Raw genomic sequence first — 21999 nt, 5'->3', positions numbered from 1 at the left:
CCTCCCCCACCTATCCCTGGTCTTGGGGTGACACATTCTCTCTCCTTGGCTATTGGAATTGCTTCAGTGGGAAGGTCTGAGAACACCCCCACGGGGTCAGTGACTGCCATCAGAGCCTCGCTGGGGGATTGCAGGCGTAGGCTCAACTCTCGTCCTGCCCTGCCCCCCCCATCCCCACCAGAGATGCTCCGTGGGTGAGGCAATGCACCAGACGTCCTCCGAGCCCAGAGCTGGGGGTGGGCGGGCGGCGGGTGACATCATGCTGCAGGCTCCCTGCCACATCCCAGGGGAGAGGGATGTTGGACTATCCAGCCACGTCCTCAGCTGTGTGCAAAGCAGCCACTGCTCACCCACACACACTGGAAGCCTCTGCAAGGCCAGCTCAGGCTCCGTCCTCCATGAGCTCAATGGGCCCAGGGACCCGAGGCCCAGCCCTGCCACCCGCCCATGTCTCCCAAACCCAGAGCCTCCTGCTCGAGGCCAAACTCCCAGCTTCCCAGACCTAGAAGGTGGGGAAGGAAGGAAAACTCCAAGCCACCTCCCTTCTCCCTGCCCTGCCAACACAACACACACACACACACACACACACACACTTTCATCTAGAGCTGAGGTGAAGACCAAAAGCCAGAGCTTAACTCCAAGCCCTTAGATTCATCTGAAAGACCAGGAGAGAGAGAAACAGAGGTTGCTATTGCCCCTGCTGAAACTCCTTCCTGAAAATTCCTCCTTGGGGTTATATAAGCCAAGGGACAAGGGGCCCAGGGACCACAGCAGGGGAGTGGAGACCAGGAGGCTGAGAGAAGGGGGCCCCCAGCCCCCCACCCTGCCCCACTTGGGTTCTCAAAGTCCTTCACCTCACCATGGGCACCTTGGTGGCCTCCGTGCACCCCTACTTGAAGTAGACAGAGGAGTCTGCTCCTTGTCAAGAGATCCCCAGCAAAGATGTTGGGTGTCAGTGACATCCATCTCTGTGTGCTCCCCCCAGGCCACTGCCATGGGAAAGGGGGTAGGGAGCAGGAGGAGGGAACAAAGCCCAACAAGGAGGCTGTTGGCCAGTGAACTCAGATACCCCAGGCTAGGATCAGAGGCAGAGCCAGAGAGCTGAAGACTCAGCCCTGTGCTCTGGGAGCTTCTGACCTGGATGGGAGACCTCAGGGACACAAGGGAATGAGCAAAAAGCAACACATGACCAAGGATAGGACCATAAAATGACCTGTGCCCACAATGACATGAGAGTAACAGCAGTTGCTACATATGGGGGGCCCTGGCCCACAATGCCCACATCCTGGGCACAGCCTCAGGGTACCCAAGAGGTGTCTTGTTATGTGTATTAGCTTATGGAACCCCTAGGGCAACCCTGTGAGATGGGTATCATGAGCTTCTTCATCTGTAAAGTGAGGACACACCTCAGAACTATTACAAGCACTCAGTGAGCTACTGTATGGCAGGTACTTGGCTCAGGATTGTCCCATGAGAGGTGCTCAAGACAGTGACTGGTATTACCATGATTATGGTTATGGAAGAGCACACCCACATTCCCTGCCATGCCCCCCGCTGTGCCTACAGTGCCTAGCACCATGAAAAACACAAAAATGAATGCTAGATGGATATTTGGATGGACGCATGCATGCATGAGTGGGTGGGTGGATGGATATTTGGACGGATGGATAGATGCATGGACGAGTAAGTGGGTGGATGGATGAAGAGGCAGATGAATGGATGGATGTTGGATCAATGAGTGGGTGGGTGGATAGATGGATGGCTTGGTACTAAATCCTTGACCTGATTGCTACATCTGAAGCATCTCAGTATTTAGCATGATGCATTGCAGAGCGTGCTGCTCATAGAAGTTTAATGAACTTTTCCTCATCTCATCTAATCAGGGAAGGCTTCCAGGAAGAAATGGGGTCTCCAAGTGAGCCAGGGAGCTGGGAGCAGTGAGAGCCACTCACTCACCTGGGACCACCCCACTGTAGGAAACTCCAGAGACACGGAGCAGGGGATTCCCCTCGTGGTCTTTGCCCTTCACCTTGAGGTAGAAGCGCTCCTGGGGGGCGTGGAAGGGCGGTCCGCCCCACAGCTGATGCGTGGATCCGTTCGAGAGGGGCCTCGTGGGCAAAGTCAGGAGGGACCGCCCTGAGCTGTGTGAGAGCTCCACCGAGTCCAGGCGGCCGGGTGCCTGCAGGCCCGTGGAGTTGATCACCAGGGAGATGGGCACCCCTGCAGAGGGAAGGGTGAGGAAGAAGATCCTGGCGTCTGTTCTGGGCTCCATGATCCTCTCCAAGCAGGGGCCCTCGGACCACAGTCAGGGACCCAGCCTGCTTGGCCCTCTTACCGGCTTGCTCACCTTCTGTTCCCTGTGCCACCTAATGCTGGGGGTGGATACAGAGGGGGCCTGCTACTGTCCGTGGTCCTGAAACGCCACTGTCCATCCAAACCATGGCTTCCCACGACTGCAACCACCTCCAGTCTGCAGACTCGGGCTCACGTGGAGTAGAACTGGGAGAGGGCATTTCTCTCCACCCTAACCCCCCCCCCCCCCCCATTAACTCTGGAATTGCATCAGGTAGGTTCTGGGACCGGCCTCGGTGAGACACCCGCTAGTTTGGGAACTCTGGTTCCTGTTCATCCTCTCTCCTCTGTTCAGCTTTCCTTTGATTTTCCTTCTGTTTTATTAGGAATGGACTTTTCACACTATCCCAGAAAACGTAAAATTGGGGTTGGGTTTCATAATTCCCTTAGTTGATTTGGGAATGTCGCTCAGGTCTTTCCCTTTTCAAACAGTTATTATTTTTTTCCTTAGAGATCATAAACCAGGAAACAGAGGGTGTGGTTGGTTTGATCCATCAAATGCCTTAAAATCTTTAAGAAACATGGAACAAGGGCGCCTGGGTGGCTCAGTTGGTTAAGCGACTGCCTTCGGCTCAGGTCATGATCCTGGAGTCCCTGGATCGAGTCCCGCATCGGGCTCCCTGCTCGGCAGGGAGTCTGCTTCTCCCTCTGACCCTCCTCCCTCTCACGCTCTCTGTATCTCATTCTGTCTCAAATAAATAAATAAAATCTTTCAAAAAAAAAAAAAAGAAAGAAACATGGAACAATCTGGAAAGGGCATATAAAAATCTGGAAGTCCAGATTCCTTTGAAAAAGAATGTGTGTCAGTGCTGGGCCCCATCCCCATGTTGCAACAATCAGCCAAGGGCACGCTCCCTGTGGTGGGGCAACCACTACCCTACTCCCTGATGCCCCTTCAGTGAAGCCAAGTGCCAAATGCTATTTATCACTTGCAATCGCCCTGCTGTTTCTCTCTCCTTTTTTTTTTTTTTTAAACTGTCTTGGACCCACCTCTTTCTCAAAAGCAGAAACCAAAGATCGCATGTGGCCCCCCTTCACCCTCTTCCACTGGGGACTGGCCCTAGGGGCCCTTCAGTTTTCAAGCGCTGCAGTTAGGATTTTTTTCTCTCCTGGCTCTAGAAGTTTCCCTGCCTCTCCCCCTTCCTACCACTGGGAAAAACAAGCACTAAATAAGCAAGCGGCCCCTTTTTGCTTTGAAGATGTTACCGCTAGTCCTGGCAGAGAACCAACCAGGGCTGACAAGGATGACAAAGATTAGAGGAAATGCACATTCAAAAGCTCTAAGGATCTGGTATCTACCATTTGGGTCACCAGTCAGTGATCTGGAGTTAGCCTGACCTAGTCTAGGTCCCTCCCCATCTCCCTTCTGAGCTGGACCCAGCAAAATCCTCTGAAGGGCCCCTGGTGAGCGATCATACTTCCCAAACTATAAATTGGGACCCCTGACCTGGCCACCAGATGGTATTGTCTGGCATGAAGCTCTGGCAACCTGAGCCAAAAGCCCCTGCCTGCTCTGGAGCCCAGGCTTCTCCAGATGGAACCATGATGGGGCACACAGGCAACACCAGATCCCAGTGGGTGGCTTCTAACCAGAAAATCGACCTTATGCCTCCAACTCTAACATCTCCCTAGGCTCCCAACCCCCACCCAGCCTGCACAGGGCCCATTCTAGCCACATACTTAGGACCCGCCCCCCCCCACTTCCAAAAGGCAAGCCCCACCTCTCCAGAAAGCAGCTCTGCATCGCCCCCAGGGTCAGGAGCACTGTACCTTGCAGGGGCCACTCAATGGTGTGGCTGAGGTCCAGAGAGGGCTGAGTGGAGAAGCCGGCTCGGAAGTCGATGTTGCTGACACCTGTGATCCTCACTGAATGGCGACCACTGCTATAGACCTAGCACAGACCCAGACCCCATCACCAGGGCGCCCGACGCCAGCTCCAGGGCAGAAGGTGGCCGCCCTGACCTGCCTCCGGTGCCCGCAGCTGCAGTTCTTCCACCTTTGCAGACACATGGGCAACTTCCCTGCTCCCTGGGGGCCCAGCGCTATGCTCCCAAATGTAGTAGAAGAGGCCCCAGCTATGGCTCTGTCCTGAGCGGGACTCTGGAACCTGCTCTGCCTTTCCAGCCACCCTTCCCAACACCCACAGCCCCGTCTGTCCCCCTGCATGTCTAATCCCCGCCTTGCCTTCCCCACTCAAAAATGCTCAGAGTTGGGATGCCTGGGTGGCTCAGTCAGTTGGGCGTGTCTGCCTTTGGCTTGGGTCATGATCTCCAGGTCCTGGGATCGAGTCCCGCATCAGGCTCCCTGCTCAGCGGGGAACCTGCTTCTCCCTCTGCCTGCAGCTCCCCCTGCTTGTGTGTTCTCCCTCTTTCTGACAAAAAATGAATAAAAATCTTTAAAAAAAAATGCTCAGAGTTTGAAGGGCAGGGTCAATGTTGCCCCTTCGTCGGTACCATCCACACCTAGCTCAGGGCCCGGCACCTAGGAGGTGCTCCATAAACGTTTGCTCAGCCAGCAGGAGCTCACACCCTTCCCAGGCAGCAGCCTGCCCCATCCCAGGACCCTCTGCCAGGAGCCCAGCCTACCCCCAGTCCCTGGCCTCCAGCACCTTGCAGATTAGAGCAGGCCCACCTCCTCCTGCCAGGCATGTCCCTCTAAGCCATCCTTCCCCCAAGGTCACCCTTGCTTCCTTTGTTCATTCTTCACAGGATAGGTTTCTGAACCTCAAGCCAGCTTGGTCACCCACCTCTGGACACTCAAGCTGTTTCTCCAACTCTTTCTTAAAAGTTCCCTAACTAACCCCAAACCACTCTACTTCCTCTCACTGCTGCAAAGCAGAATACTCCTCCTCTGTTCTTGACCCTTTGTTTCTATTGATATGTCCCTGTCACCACCCATACTCCAGCCCTCAGCTTCCCAGGGCCCCAGCTCCCCAGGACAGGCAGGAGGGAGACAGGGTCTTGGCTTGGTGAAACCAGTCCCCCTCCCTGGGCACCAGGGCCCCCTACCTTGATGGACCACAGCCCAGGATGCTCAGGCTTAAAGGCCACAACCTTGGCGGAGTCAGGGATGTTGAGAAGCACGTTGAGGCCCTCATCCTTCTGTAGGATCTTCCCTGTGGAACCCCCAAGGATTTCTCAGTCTCTGATCCTTTCCTGGCCGTGACAGAGGCCCCAGCCTGTCCCCAGGAGCCCAGGGCCCTCCAAACACCAGCCTCAGGCTTCTCAGAGTAACTGACAAGAGACCTTTGGTGGTGCTCGGCCCTTCACCTCATTCTGTACTCCACCCTCACCCACCCCCAGGTGGGGGTTGGACACCTCGCCTCTAGACCTGGGAACTCGTGACATCCTCGGAGCACCATGAGGCCGGGTGGCTGGGTCCAAATCACACTGACCCTAGGTGACCTGGACAAGTCACTCCACCTTCCAGAGTCTCAATGGCGTGCCACTAATTCTTGCCCCGACTGACCTGCTAGGCCACTGTAGGGATCCGCTGAGAACATGGGGAAGACCACACATGAGCCTCACATCCCAGGGACTGTGGTTATCTTAATTCCCCTCGCTTGGCTGCTAACAGCCTCCCTGCTTCCTCACCCACCACAGGCACCCTCTCTGCCCTCCACGTGGCATCCCCCCTCCCTCCTTGTTCCCGGAGCCTTGTGTCCAAACCCCCTGCCACCCCGGGTCTCTCTCTTTATCCCATCCTGGACTCCTAGCTCAGTCTCGGAGTCGAAGATGAGGCCAGTGCTGCACATACCCAGTGGGTCACGGACTTCGATCTGAGGCCCCGGACCGCTCAGGGAGATGGTGACCTCCTTCAGGCTGGGGTCAAAGGGAATCTTCCACGTATGCTCGCCCTCTTCCTTGTGGTCCGTGGACAGCAGGTGCACCTTGGTGGCCTGGACCGCTGACTCTACCCACTTTAGCACCTGGGAGGCAGGCGTGAGAAGCTGATGCCAGCAGGTGCCTGTGGTCTTGCTTAGAACTGACCCACTGGAGGCAGGTCTCTAATAGGTTCCCAGCAGAATCCAGTCCCCCACCTGGGTTTTAGGCAGCATATAGGCTTTCCAGGTCACCCAAGGCCACCCCCACTCCCACTGCCCTACACCAGGCCAATTTACATTTCATTACCTTCCTGGCCTATGGGCTGGGAGCTGTGACACCCGAATTAAGGCTACTTGGAGGGAAGGGCCAATCTCTATGGCACCCATTACTTCCTCCAGGAAGGCTTCCTGATGCCTCCTACACACAGGTGAACCCTGGAGATCTGGAATCTCCCCCGGAACAATGCAACTCACCATCACCCCAAGGGGCCTCAGACCACCTTCCCACCAGGGTGTCATGCTCTCTAAGCAGGCCTGAGAGGGTCTGCTGCAAAGACAGAATCTCCTCCTGATCTATTACACAATATTGAGAAATATTAAATCCTTAAATCCTATAACTGCAGATTCATTCTAAAATCTTAACCAACTGAGCCACCCAGGCGCCCCATTCTAAAATCTTAAGCAGGTAACAGGTGAGGACTCCCCCTCCAGACTACCAGACCACCTAGGTACATGTTTAAAGTATGATTTGGGGGGATTCTCAAACTCCCTCAAGCATCCCCTTTGAATGCATAGACCCCATGTCAGCAACACTGGATCCAGTCTAAGATATCTCACTGAGCACAAAATTATTGAGTTTCTCCAAATCCTCACCATGGTCTTCAAGACCCTATATTCTGTCCTGGGTTTTAGGCAGCTGTCCAACCTGACTCAACGTCAGTGTGCCCCTGACTCTCCCCATGCTTGCAGGGTCGGACTCCCATGGTTGGACCCCCATGATCCCACCACACATGCTTCTCTCTTGCAGAAATGACCTGCACTCTCTTTATCAACCAATTCCTGGCTAGATTCATACCTGTCTCCCCTCTTGGCCTGGGAGCCCCATGAGGGCAGAGACCCTCTGCTATGCCCCGAGCTCAGTGGCTGGCACAGAGAGGGTGTTCGGGAAGCTTCTGTTCACTGTGTGTGATACAGCAGGGCATCCACCTCCTTAATAGGGGCATCAGATTCACCTTACAGACACCTCACTCCGTTCCACCCCCAAACCAGCCTTGTAATAGCCACACCTCCCAGTTTCCCGTTAGAAAACCAGGAACGAGGATGAAGAGGGGGCCTCCTTCCAGGCCAAGTTACTTTCACGTTTTCCCAGGATGCTTCTCGAACTAAACAAATGAAACATGAACGTCACTGTACAACAAATGAGCACCATAGCCACAGAGAGAAAAAAAGAGCTCCTCGTGTACTGAGAACCCAGGGGTTCGACTGAACTTTCCCAGTGGAAGGCACCCTGAGGACAGAAAGAACTGCAAAGAAATTCTTATTTAGTAGCTTTGAGTTGGGCACAACCATCAATACTATGCTCATAAAACTGTTTTATGTATCTTGCAGGATAAAGCAAAGAAGTAAAAGATGTTAAGGCTTGCTGAACGAAGATTTTCTCTTACAGCCAAGTGTAAGAGAGAGTTGCAAGTATTTTATTTATATACAAATTCATTCCAAGTGAATTTATAACCCGGGGGTTTCTCAATACCATTCCCCACTAGGATTGTTTGGAGAAATGGCTGATTCCAGGTCTGGGGCAGGTGACTCACAAGGTAAGTCTGAGACAACTGTTAGTTCCATTAAGCAAGGAAGTTCTCAGAGACTAATGGGACATATCAACAGGACACAGGAACCAGCTGAAGGGCAATCCCATTAGCTAAATCTGGGGGAACTTGAGCCCCCCCAAAATAATGACTTGAATCAACACAAACGCATCCAATTAAAGAATCTGTGTGCCCATAATAATACTCAAAAAAGAACAGCAAAATTCAAACAATAAAACCTCTTGCCACCAATGAAGGCAACTTCTTCATTAAAGAGAAAGAACTAAGTATGATCCCTGCCTTTTCAATAGGTTTTCTGTGCTTCAAAAAACCAAGTCATCAAAAGCTCTTCTTCATGGAAGGATGCCCACTAATAAATATGCAAGAGATGAAATGTCCATGTGGAACCCCAGCATTACCCCCACAGACCACTTGAGCCATAAAGGGAAAAACATGTCCCTACAATACAGAGAGCTGGCTGTCACCACCTTCACCCAGGAACCAAACCTACCGTCAGGAATAGCAGGACAATCAGACATGACTTACCTCCTGGTGTGATGCAACAGAAAAGACACACAGTACCAACCATGAAACATTCCTGCCCCAAATGCTGGCCTCCACTAATCAGTCCCTTAGAACTAACTGCCAGGTTAGGGGATATACAGCGGGAAAAAGGAGCAAATTAATGACATAAGGAAACAATCAGATGAATCTGGAACCCGGGGTATTGTACAATCAAGGCCTCTCCAACAAGTTGGTGGCAGAAAAAAAAAAAAAAAGGGTAGAAGGCTCCAGATGTAATCAGACTTAACAGACATAATGAGCAAATGAAATGCACGGCCCCTGATTAAATCCTGATTTGACAAAAACTGTTACCAAAGACATTTTGAGGACAATTAGGGAAATTTGAATTTGAACTTGGCATTGGATAAAGCAGCAAAGTACTCTTCATTTTATTAGAAGATATTGTGGGTTACATCCAAGATCATATTTCTTTTTTAATTCATACTGAATTATTTACAGAGAAGATAGAACAGAGAGATAAAGCAGGTGGGGCAAAAATGGTAAGTGCTGAATCTAGTTGGGACACAGGTTCTTCTCACCCTTTAAGATCTTTCATAGTAATTTTTTTAAGTAAAAGTCCCTTAAAAAGAGCAAGTATGCCATGACTTTCATGTATACCCCTAAGCAACCACAGTGGGGATCTGTTGCCAATTCCAGTCAACTGGAAGTGATATTGTCGGACAAAATCCAAAGCTGCATTTGGTCACAGAGAGGAGAACGCTCTGTGATTGATGAGTAATGTCTGCCACAGATACAGGATGAGAAAAGCAGTATCTTACGTGCTGCATATTGGCCACCCTTGCTCTGAATCATAGTCCTACCATGCGATCCTCCACGAAAGCGAACAGGAAAAGAAGGGAATTGGACGAACTGCCCAAGATTGAAAAAGTGAATATGTTTTATTCAGACTGAGCTGGAATGCTGGTGCCTCGATTTTAGTTATCCCAGGATAAGAATCCTGTGTTCTGAAAACTCACTTGTCTGTATGCTTGGAGCTCCCTCCTTCTGTTTTGCCTCGCTTTCTAAGTAATGTTTCTCTTGACAACGTTCTCCGTGCACACGGGAGCTGGCTGGAGGAAGCAGCGGCCAAGGCCCCCAGCTGGAGGGATGGACAGAAGCTGCCGAGGTGAGGCAACTGCCCCCACCCCAAAGCCACAGCCCCCTGATCACTGTCCTCTTCCCCCACCCCCCAACCCCAGGGTCATGCCTTGTCAGGGGTTGAGAGGAAATCACAACTGAGCAAAGCTGCTGGGAGGCGGCGGCAGCACAAGCTGACACCGTCCCAGAGAGATCACACCCACTGCTGTGCTGCAACTGTCATTACAAGCCTGTCCTAAGATGTTCCGACAGAGGGACGATGCCCAGGAGTTCAGGCTACTGAACCTCAGAGAAGGCTCACACAGAGGACGATGCCAGTGACCCCACCAGGAGGCGGTGTGCCTCCTGTCCTCCTGCCACGGGGTCTGTCCCCAAGCACATCACAGCCAGGGAGCTGGGGGTGCTGACCGTCTTGCCCACAGCAAGGCCAGACCCTCTGTAGGCCCAGGCCTGCAGACAAGGCTTTCTGGACGCTGCAATGCCCCCAGGGCTCCGGGCAGAATGTAGGGAGCCTTCTGAGCAGAGAGCCTTCATCCAGCAAGCTCAATGTTTATTTGGCGGAGACAATGGCTTCCAGATGTTAGCAGGACTGGGGGCCTGCGAGCCCGAGCTGCAATGGGGCTCATGTCTTTGTCACCGATAGGGAAGGAACGAAAGAATCTGGCACTGCTACCCTGGCCAGATGGCTGCCGCTCGGCCGTTCACGGCAGATAAATCATCCCCTGAGGCTCCTCCCCGGACACTTGACAGCCAGGGCGGCCGAGGAAGCAGAGAGGAGAGGCCAGGGGGCCTAGAGGGCCTCAGAGCCACAGAGCCACAGAGCAGAAAGCTGGGGACCGACTGTGGGGCCTGGGTCAGGAAGCTCGGTGGGCAGTGATGGAGAGAGAGCACCAGCCCCTTCCAGATGCGCACCGCTGGGCACTCAGGTCCTGAGCACCTGTTCCGAGAGAGCCCTTACTCTGCAGGGGGCTTCACTGGAGCCGGGCATACGTTCTGGGCTCCATACCAAAGCAGGGGGCTAGAATCACAGCCATCACTAACTCTTACCAAGGGCTTCCCAGTGCCTGCCGGTCACCCCTGTCTCACTAGGCAGGGGCTCTCTTAACCCACTGTGCACAGGAGGAAACAGAGGCCCAGAGAGGTTAAGTACTATGTTCAAGGTCACCCTGCAGGCAGGTGGCAGGGCTGGGGTCTGAAGCTGGCATGGGGCCCTAACCTTCCACCACGCTGCCTCCTCCCGGAAGAATCCAGAATGAAGTCATCTCTAGGGCCTGTGCCTCCTGATCTGTTAATTGGAACCACCTGGTCAGACCTCCCTTCCTCCCCCACCCCCCCACACTTACTGTCTTAGAAGGTGGTTCACCTTTCCCCTAGTTGATGTGCAGAATCTGGGCGATTTGGCATATTTGTACGGGCTGGTGCTAGACAGGGGAAGAGGCTGGGCTCCCAGAACGGACTTCCCAGGAGCAGGGAAGGCTGCAGAATGAGGGGGTTTGCCCAGCAATTCTGGCCAACTCTTCTGGGGCTGGTGACAGTACATTGAGCTGGGTCTGAGCTGGGGTAAGGCTGTGCTTCAGCCGGGGCGGTCTTGGACCTAGCTAAGCCTTGACCAGAAATGCACACTCCCAAAGGGCCATGGTGCCCACCTCCCCTGTCCATTGAAGGATGGCAAGAGCTCCAAATTACCCCCACCAGGAGGAGGGGATCTTCACCTTGCTTCAATTACCCTAGAACCCCAAAGGGCTACCGACAACTGGAAAAAAGCAAAAGCTCAAAAGCACTGAGACCTACCTAACCTGGGTGGATTCTGTCTCTGTGCCCAGCACCTGGACCTGAGCTAGCCCACAGTAGGTGCATGGTAAGCGGGAAATGAAGGCAAGAGAGAATGCAGAATGTGTCCCTCTTGCTACACTGGGCATACTGTGCAAAGGTAAAAGGACTGACTACACATGCACAGTTTGGGGACTTTGGCAACTTCTGAGGAGTCATTGTCTTAGCTGGAGCCCCCTGGCTTGGGCAAAGGCACTATTCCCTCTCCTTGGGCAGGGGTGGGGAGCGCGTGGGGGGAATGACCACAGCCCTGGCTGTCCTGGCCACTTCCTCAGGCTTGCTAAATGTCTGGGAACATCTAGAATGACACAGCTCTGTGTCCAGGAAGGAGAAGGATCCAGGCCCCTACCCAGAGGCAGCCAATCCTAGCCACTGGAGGTCCCATCACGTCAAACGCAGACTGCCAAGTCAGGCTCCCACAGCAGAAGGCTGGCCACCATGGCCAGGAGCCAGTGGATTCACCCCACTTTCCCTGCCTCAAGAGACAGAACAGGGGAGCCCAGCCCCACACCTGGGCAAGCTGTCCCCCGCTGACCTGTCCAGCTGCCCTGCTGATTTGCCCCTGACCTTCAGAACCCAGCTCACGCCCAAATAGGTCTCCCCCCAAAACAAGGACTGAGCCATCCCTCCACTCCCAAAGGCCTCCCACCCTCACTTGGGCGGCTCAGTGCCAGAGAAGGCTGACATGCCAAAAAATAAAGTCTACTGTGTCCCAGAGAACCATAAACGCCATTTGTCAACAGGGAGTTAAGGCATGCTAATCTAAACATGGCCCTGGAGACCATTCTCTTCAGTCCATAAATATATAACACAAAAAAACTCTCCTGGAGGCTACAGCAGGGCTGCTGGGGCTGGCGCCTGCCTCCCAGACACGGCCTCTCTTGCCTTCCTCTTCCCAGGGCCTCAGGCACAAGGACCCCACATCTGTCCATTTACCAGCTATTTACTGAGCACCTGCTCCGTGCTGGTAGCCGCATGAGCTGCTGGGGATACAGCAGCAAAAAGGACCCATAGTAAGGGCCTGTCGCTCATGGAGCGCACAGCCTAACGGCGTTCAGTGATGCCACGGTTATAAAACTGCAGTTACGTAAAGCAGTACCAGGAGCTGGGAGAGGGTACGAAAGAAGACTTAATCTTGACGGGAAATCAAGGAAGGTCTCCCACGGAGAGAGCATTTCAGCTAAGACTGGGAAAATGAGGAGCCAGGGGAGGTGTAGGAAAAACAAGCTGCATGAGCAAAGGCCCTGGGGTAGAAAGACATGGGACACTGAAGAAACAGCAGAGTCTAGTGGGGTGGCAGCAGTGAGCAAGGGGAAGAACACAGGTCATGGGGTCAGAGAGGCAGGAGTCAGAGAAGGCTCTGGACCTTCTCCAGAGGACAACCAGGAGAGACCCGTTGGTCAGATTTGCTTTAGAAAGATCCAGTGTACGAGAGATGGCTCATAGAGGCTCAAAAAAGTCCACTGAGAGCATCCCTTCCCAACTCTGCTCAGTGACTTCACGATGGCAGCTTGAAATCAGCCAGGGTAGGAGGATTTATACCACGGAAATAATGGGCATGCTCGTTCTTTTCAGGGAGGTGGTTGTGGACATTTACCAGCATGTCACTGGAAGGATCCCTCTGGCACCTGGGAGGGAACAGACATGTGGGGAGAGGGAAAGCAGGGCGAGCCCTGAGTGGCCAGTGGTGCCTGGAGGAGGGGGGAAGGACAGACACCTGGTCTCGAACAAGACAAGGACACAGACACCTGGTCAGCACCGAGCTGAAAGAATCCAGATCAGACAACCCTGTGCCTCGGGACATAGGGCCAAGCAAGCCCCCGCCTGCTAAGTCCTCCAGCAGGATCTTCTGGCCCTGAATCTGATGTCCCTTACCCCCCACCTACTCCTCTACCCACCCCTGGGTTCCCTGACTCTGGGGAGAAGCTCACCCCCTACCCCCACCTCTGGCAAACTTTGTTAGGTCCATCCTCCCAGCCTGCACCATCTGGGGGAGCCAGGATGCTTCCTCAAGTTCCAACCTCTTTACCTGCAAAATCGGGAAGTCCAGCGCACCTGCCTTTGGGGTGGGCAGCAGGTAGAAGGGTCTGGCGAGGTGACGTCATACAGCCCTGAGCATTGCACTCGCCGCGCTGGCCACAGGGTGAGACATGGTGCTGCTCATCGATGGCAGCGACCCAACAGCCAGGCACAGACACCCCGAGATCCAGGATGGCCAGGGAAGGCTCACCTCGGTCACCTGCTGCTTGTCCAGGTGGAACACCTGCCCAGAGCTGGTGGCAGCGATCTCCTCGTAAGCCAGGTAGCCGGGATGAGTGCGGTCACCACAGTCCCCTGTCAGCACGAAGACCACCTGGAAGAGGGACATGAAGCCTGGCTCGGGGCTTCCCTGGCCGCCTCCTTCAGTTGTGCGCGGCAGGGCCGGAACGAGGGAGGAGGGACCCAGGGCGAGCCCTTGCCTCTCTCTGGGCTCAGGCAATGCATCTGTAAAATGGGAACAATGGGAGTACCCATCTCGTGGGGACCAGGGCTGAGGCGGGTCAAGGGTGTAGCACAGGACCAGGAACACTTCAGGTGCTCAATAAATGGGAGCCGTTACTAAATCTACAGCAAGGAAGGGAATGGAAATCGGCTCACTCCAAGCAGCCCCTGGGGAACACAAAGTTAGAAGAACCTTGGAGAATGGAGTTTGTTCCAGATGGGAGACCAGACACCAGAGAAGCCGTCCCAGCTCTTGAGAGCTTGGCGGAAGAGGTCACACAGTTGGGTGGCCCTTCCCCCTTCCCCGCACACATCCCCCCCACCCCAGCCCTGGCTGTGAAAGGGAGAAGCAAAACCCCAGCAGCAAGTCAGGCCCCCAAGGCAGTGGGAAAAGGGCCCCGCACCGCAGAGATGGGAGCGGGGGCGACGCCAGGAGGAAGATGGATTTGCACAGACTCTGACAGGGTGCGAGCGAGAGGAGCGGGTGGTGTGGTCTTTATCAAGAATGAGCCTTGCCAGGTGGCAGGAGCCCCGGCGGGCGGGGGGCCCAGAGCATGAGAACACACTTGGACTTCACCAGACCAGCTCGGTCTTGAGGGCCGGTGGCCGCGCTGGCAGGGACCCTGGAGGGGAAGCAGCCGCCCTCCGCTCGGCAGGTGGGGGCTCAGGCTGCCCGCACTGGGGACCCCGGCTTCCTCAGCAGCCCTGGGGGCCCCCATGCTCGAGCCCCCCAGGCCAGCCCACTCACCTGTGACTGTTTAAGCTGTAAGAGCCGCAGGACCTCCTCCTTCTTGTGGTAGTCCTTGGCGCGGGCATCCGAGAAGACGTAGATGAAGGAGCCGGGGCTGGCCACCTCCACAGCAGCCTTGATGGCCCCCACACTCATCTCTGGGCAGTCACCGCCCCCCTGAAGGGCAGGGGTGTGTCAGGGGCTGTTGCCCACCTCTTCTGGGTGGGGCCCACCTAGGGACACCTCTGACAACAGCAGGTGGTAGGGGGAGGTCTAACTTTAGACGAGTAGCCCCTTCCCCTCGCTCACCCATGCAAGAGAGGCAAGGTCCCTCCCGTGGGGTCAGCACCTCACGCTTATTTAGTTACCACTGCGATGAGTGATACAAGCTGGGGAGGAGGGCTGGGAGGCCTGGGATATCTAACAGGTGCCCCCAAAGAAGCCCCATGTTAGCCGAGGCTTGGGAGAACAGAGGGTGCCAGGGGGTGGCCAGGAGAAGGAGTGGTGGGCATGGGGCAGAGAAAAGCCTTCAAAGCTGCCTCCCCAAATCCACTTCATAGCCTGCCCTGGAATCAGTCCCAAACCAGCACACGCTCCCGCCGTCCCTGACCACGGACAGGAGCTCCGCTCTGGGGAAGGGAGCATGTCCTGCCTGACCGGCTTTGCCCAGCCAGTGCCAGCAACAGGGTTTGCACATGGTCACTTTTCAGTGATGCTTCTCTCCTGGGTTCACTCATCCAGCCCACAAGCACTTCCTGTCCCCTCTATGTGCCGGGCCCTGTTCTGAGCCCCGCGGGAGCTGGCCGTGAATTAGATAGGTGGGGTCCCTGCCTTCAGGAAGCTGCTGCTGTCGGTGGGCGGGACAGATGCTGAACCTGGGTGTTCAGTGTGGCAAAGAAGCCCAGCTGGTTTTGGGGGTCTGGACTGAGACCTCTCACACCCTCCTTCCGCTACCACACACCTCTTCCTTCCACTGCTTCACCCATTCGCTAAATAATAAGCACCTACAATGTGCAGGGCACAGGGACTCCCACAGGTACTTGGGTCACTGAATAAAGGAAGGAACCCCAAGAAGTACAGGATCTTCAGCATCCCCAAGCTGGGGCGCGGGTCAGAGGCAGTGCTGGGAGACAGTTCATGACAGTAGCCGGAAGCCGCCATCTTGGCCCCTGGATGGGGCAAAGACCTTGGCCTCAGGCTTGGACTGGGAAAGGAACGGGGGGGGGGGGGGGGGGGTGCAGGCAGCCAGGGGTGGGGTGGTCCACCTGCACATAGAGTTCTCTCAGCTCTCTCTGAAACACCGCTGGGTCTGCCGTGAGGGTCACTGGGCCAATATCTGCAGGGAAAAGAGAGAGGGGCTGAGGTGGGCTTGTATTCCCAGACATACCACCTCCATGGGGTGGGGCAGCAGTTACAAGATGTGCGACCAGAAGGGAAAGAAGGGCCCCAAAGACACCCTCCCCAACCAAAAGGGGAGCAGTAAGGGGGCAGTCTCCAGGTTTTCCAGGCCATGCAGCCCCCTGCCCTGCACCAAGCCAGGCCCAGAGCTCCAGGGGAGCACAGAGGTGAGACAGAGGGCAAACCCCCAGTTCCTCCTCAAAACCACAGTTCTCAATCTTTTCTGAACATGGCTGTCCTAGGAACCTTCCCTGTACCACTCTGCCCACCCCACCATCAGTGGGAAAGGAATTCTGGAAAGACAGAGACAGAGAACTGTCCAACACCAGACTGATCAACGAGAAGAAAATCTTCCAGAAACTCCATCCATATATTAGCTCATTTAAAAAGAGCAGCGTTAAATTGCAAAGGTTGACTACACCAAATGTAGGTGAAGACACGGGGCAACTCTGACTTCTGTCCGCTGCTGGTGGGAATGCAAAATGGTTCAACCCTTTGGAAGATAAACAGAACTTTCTAAAGCCTTAAGCATGCACATACCATGAGACCCAGTCATTTCACTCCTAGGTATTTACCCAAGAGAAATGAAAACATATGTCCACACCAAGACTTGTGCTCAACTGTTCAGAGCAGTTATATTCATAATAGCCCAGAACTGGAAGCCAGCCAAATGTCCATCAACCAATGAACGGATAAACAAACTGTGGTCTCTTCATATAATCCAATACTGCTCAGCAAGAAAGCAGAACAAGCTACCAATGCAGACAACCACACAGATGGATTTCACAGATACCACGCCCCACGAAAGAAGCCAGACACAAAAGAGTACACATTTATATGGTTCCATTTATAGAAGTTCTGGAACAGGAAGGAATAATCTAAGGTGGAAAAAATCAGAACAGAGGTTGTCTTGGGGGCTAGGGAGATACAAAGGGACTGTCAGGGAAGGCAGAAATGTTCTATAGTGTGATGAGAGTGTGGGTTCCACAGGAATAAGGTTTCTCCAAAGTGCAAAGCAAAGATTTGTGCATTTCAATGTATGTAAATTTCACCTCCTAAAGCCAGCGCCATAGAGAACAATCATCACTTGAGTGGGGGTGGAGGGTGAGAAGAGGTCTAGATGAACAAGAACGGCAGAACAGTTTTGATATTTGGTGATGGGGATGTAGGGATTCATTATACTACTCTGCTGACTTTGTATATATTTGAAATGTTCCCCGATAAAAAGATTTTTTTAATAGCTGTTAATTGAGAGTCACAGCATAAGACAAGGCTATCAGGGCACTGAAAACAGGGCTAGGATCCCAACTCCCCATGTGGATGTGTGCACTAAGGGGGTTTTACAAGGTTCGTGGATGTCAAATTTCTCAGGAAAATATTTCATCTGAGTCCTTGGTGAACTCCAATAATGGACTGTTTTTAGTTCAAGAATTCTAAATTCTAGTCACCCTAAAAAAATTCCCATACTCTTCGACTAGTCAACTGACCTTGGTCCTTCTTAGGGAAGGAAGCCCATGGAATTATCCAGCATTCATCCACAATTCTCAAGGAGGTGCGGACACCCCTCCCTTAGCTGCTCCGGCGTTTACCAAGCCTCCCCCCTCCCCCGGCCTCTCACTTTCTGAACTCTGCAGGAATAGATTCAGCCAAACCCTCAGCCTTTGCTGACAGATGTGATTGGGATCCTGACTCCATTCTTGAGCCACGGGGCCTCTCAGACCTTACTTCACTGTCCCCAGGCTCAGTTTCCCCATCTGTAAAATGAGGCACAGAACAACACCATCTCTCCTAGCTGAGAAGCATCACTGTGAGAACGCAGTGGGGTCAGGGAGGGACAGACCCCGCATGGGTCCCATGTACACAGCAAAGGCTCAGCAAACATGGCCACGTGGCTGTTCACGCTCCAGCATGAGGTCCTCAAACTCCAGTTTGACGGAGAAAAGCAATAATTTTATTCAACATTGGTTCTTTCTTTATTACGTGATAATACATGGTCGATATTAAAAAAAAAAAAAAAGTTCACTAATGATACTGACATTTACTAAGCACTTACTAAGTCCCAGTCCATGTGCCGAGATGCTTCCCGAGCATTCGCTCGCTGAACCCTCCCTGGCACCAGGTCGGTCTCAGTCTCACCCACATTTTACAGAAGAGAACATGGAAGACTAGAGAGGTTAAGTGACTTGCCCAAAGACACACAGCCAATAAGTAGCAGGGCTGGGATGAGCCTAGGTCTGTACAACTCCAGAAACCGAGCTCTGGAGAACAGCTCCACTGTGAACTATATATAGAAATTCCTGACACAGAAAGAGAAGGGAATTCTACCAACCAGAGATAGTCATTCTGATTTTTATACATAACCTTCAACACTTTCATGCATATTTGTAAACCTGCCTCTTGCACGCATGCATACTATTTTACACAGAATTTCTACTGAAGTACAAATAACATACTATTTTTAACCTAATTCTTTTTACCGAATAACATATTTTGAGCAATTTTCCAGAAGGCTAAACGCTCAGTTTCAAAATCATTTTTAATGGCTACAAAGTATTTCTTTTGTATAAATGACTAAGGGTGGATGTGCTTGATCCCACATTGCTTTGTTTCCAGTTTTTATAATGAGCAGTGTTACCAAGAAAACCTCTAGATCCATAGCATTTAAGCACCAGTTTAGTGGATGCCTTGGCATATACTCCCATGAGCACAATTACTGGGTCAAAGGCCGGGACGTTTGTAAAGACTCTGGAAGCAAGTTCAGTAACCTCATAACTGTCCTCCCCTCCTCCAGATGAGCCAGCCACTCATCCGTCTACCTGCCAATGCTAGGGAAGCTGGCCTGCGCCCAGTTTTGCTAACATGGATAATGGACACCAATGGCTCATTGTCTGTGAAGCCAGGGAAGCCATGGGGGAGCCCAGCTCTGACTCTGGCTGCCCCCACCCCCCATGGTCTAGTGACCTCAGCTACCCTCGGTTCCCAACACGGGACCAGGGCTCAGCCGACCACCTTCTCTCCCATTTGCGGCAACGTGAGAACAATAAAGTCGGTGACATCAGTTATCACAAATCAAGCAGCAGTTGGAAGGGCAGCCCTTTATTCTCCAGTCTATGCTCTTCCTCCCTGGGCAGCGGGGGGGTGGTGAGGATTACTGTCTTTCGTGGAGGGACAATAATTGTTCAGGGGAGTTGATTCTGTTCATGGTTCTACCTGGTAAGGTAACATGTTGGTCACCTATGTCCATTCCTTCTGTTTTTCTTTCCTTTTAGTTTTTTTTTTTTAACAATTTTACTGGATTGAGAAACCTAAAGTGGGCGGCCCGGTGGTAGAGGGCAGGGAGGATGCCAAACCGACCATCTAAGGTCTAGCCTTCCACCGCCATGGCTGTTCTAGGAGGGTCTGCCCTCTGGGAGAGAGGAAGATTCTCCCAGGAAATCGCCCATCCTGATTCTCCCCACACCCCTCAGCCATGCTCAGTGACATCCTCATCCAACCTCCTTATGTTCCAAGCACCCAGCCAGCTCATGCTGAGGGCCAGGGACTATATGGCTAAAACACAGACTTGGAACATTTCAGGAGCCAGAGAGGATCCTCTGAGCTGGAAAGCCCTGGAAAGGATTTTAAGGTTGGCCTCTGTATTAGTTTCCTATTTCCACTTTCATAAATTACTACAAACTCAGCCTCTTAAAATAACACACATCATTTCTGGAGGTCAGAAGCCCTCAAATCAAGGTATCATCAGCAAGGGTGTGTCCCTTCTGGAGGCTCTACAGGAAAATTTGCTTCCTTGATTTTTCCATCTTTGAGAGGCCGCCCACACTCCTTGGATCGTGGCCCTCCTCCATCTACAAAGCTTGCATCAGAGAATCTTCCAGTCTCTCTCTCAATCCCCTCTGCTTCTCTGCCACATCTCCTCGGACTCTGACCCCCCTACTCCCTCTTACAAGGAAGCTTATGATTACTATGAGCCCATCTGGATAATCCACGATAATCTCTCCATCTCAAGATCCCTAACTTAACCACACATGCGAAGCATCTGCTGTGTCAAGTAACAGATTTATGGGTTCTGTGGATTAGGACATGCACATCTTTGGGGGGGGCGTTTCTTCTACCTCCCACAGACTCCATCATCCTATCTCCGGCAAGAATGGACTTGGGAGAGTGCCTGTGTGGCTCAGTCTTTAAGTGTCTGCCTTCGGCTCAGGTCATGATCCCAGGGTCCTGGGATCGAGCCCCGCATCAGGCTCCCTGCTCCGCGGGAAGCCTGCTTCTCCCTCTCCCACTCCCCCTGCTTGTGTTCCTGCTCTCACTATCTCTCTCTCTGTCAAATAAATAAATAAAAATCTTAAAAAAAAAAAAAAAGAATGGACTTGGGAAAAACCAATTTGGACTACAAACCTATGTGCCAAACATAACAAAGTTGAAGATAAAGAGATCCAAAGACCCCACCTTTTTATTTATTATTTATTTATTTATTTAAGATTTTATTTATTTATTTGAGAGAGAGAGAATGAGAGACAGAGAGCATGAGAGGGAGGAGGGTCAGAGGGAGAAGCAGACTCCCCGCTGGGCAGGGAGCCCGAAGCGGGACTCGATCCCGGGACTCTAGGATCATGACCTGAGCTGAAGGCAGTCGCTTAACCAACTGAGCCACCCAGGCGCCCCAAAGACCCCACCTTTTTAAAGATGGAGAAACTGAAGCCCCAAGAGGAGAAGGAAATCCTTCAAGGTCAGCTGGGAATATCTGGTGCAAGAGTTACCTGGATATATCATATAGACAGTGACCCCTTCTCCTGTTCACCATTGTAGGCCTCGGGCCAATTTCAGCCTGGTATATGGTAAGCGCTCAATAAATGCAGTTCCAATGAGTGACTGAATAAATACATTTGAATTCCATATTGCCTGAGCAGCTCCAGGTCAGGACAAAGCTTCATTTATCTCTATAACCTGTCCCAGAACAACACTAGGCATACAGTCAACACTCAGCAAGCATGTGCTGAATGCCAAGCCCAGCCAGTCCCCAGGCCCTCCCACTACAACACGCTGCTGCCCATCTCTCAGAGAAACAGATACAAAGTGAAGCAGGAAACTAATGTGATTATTTGGGGCACGCAGAGGAGTTGGTCATACGGAGGAAGGGCTGGCCAGATGGACAAGGGTGTCCGTGATTGCTCTCAAGACAGAGGGCAAGGCCCCAGCAAAGACTAAAGGCAAGGGTTTTTTAAATGCCTGCCTCAACTTCTGAGAGTACACACTTACACACACACACACAGAGGAACCTGGGATTTCTTCCTTTTGCTGAATAGATCATCCCCAAGCCAGTTCCAGGTACGGGGTGTTACTGATGACTGGTCCATCATTCCAGGGCAGGACTGGCTCCCAAGATGCAAAGAAGGGGCTGGGGGTATGGAGGTCTCCTTGCCACCCGTTCTCCCAGCCACCTGCCCATCCACAGCTACAGGCAGCAAGCCAGAGATGGATGCCTTCTTGTCATTAATTAACACTGGCCCACAGCTTCCTCTGTCATTCCTGGGACCCGCTGCACATTATCACTCACCATCCTGAAACCCCACCAGGACAGGGTGCTCTCAGCAGGATGACCATTTCAAGACCCATCTTCCAGCAGGACAAAGTGAGGTGCCTGGTCAGGGCAGGAGAGGGTAGGACACCTGACACATTCCCATGTGAGTTTACCCACTGAAAGGGGTGATTTGAGACCCTCCCAATCTCCTTCTTTCACCCAGTCCAGGCAGGGCTGGCTCTGGACAAAAAGCTCTGATCACCTTCCATCTTAGTATGCTGCATGACTGATGGTGGTGGTGGTGGTGGTGGTGGTGATGGTGATGTTGATGATGGTGGTGGTGATGTTCGTGATAATGGTGGTGGTGATGTTGATGATGATGGTGTTGGTGGTGGTG

At 52.8% G+C, this 21999-nt stretch overlaps 1 protein-coding gene across 1 annotated transcript in view; it reads right to left on the bottom strand.

Moving 5' to 3' along the window:
• Positions 1-21999, bottom strand: part of HMCN2 (hemicentin 2) — a 150859-nt gene that overhangs the window by 116060 nt on the left and 12800 nt on the right. Inside the window, exons 2-8 of the mRNA XM_044920435.1 lie at positions 15949-16019; positions 14702-14860; positions 13703-13825; positions 6109-6280; positions 5361-5467; positions 4123-4243; positions 1957-2220 (exon numbers count right to left, since the gene is read on the bottom strand). Of these exons, the coding sequence (XP_044776370.1) occupies positions 1957-2220; positions 4123-4243; positions 5361-5467; positions 6109-6280; positions 13703-13825; positions 14702-14860; positions 15949-16019 (1017 nt within the window). The remainder of the gene's footprint in view (positions 1-1956; positions 2221-4122; positions 4244-5360; positions 5468-6108; positions 6281-13702; positions 13826-14701; positions 14861-15948; positions 16020-21999) is intronic.

Source organism: Neomonachus schauinslandi, chromosome 13, assembly GCF_002201575.2.
Source record: "Neomonachus schauinslandi chromosome 13, ASM220157v2, whole genome shotgun sequence".
Classification (NCBI taxonomy): domain Eukaryota; kingdom Metazoa; phylum Chordata; class Mammalia; order Carnivora; family Phocidae; genus Neomonachus; species Neomonachus schauinslandi.
The sequence above is the reverse complement of the archived record's forward strand: the minus strand, read 5'-3'. Positions and strand labels throughout refer to the sequence as shown.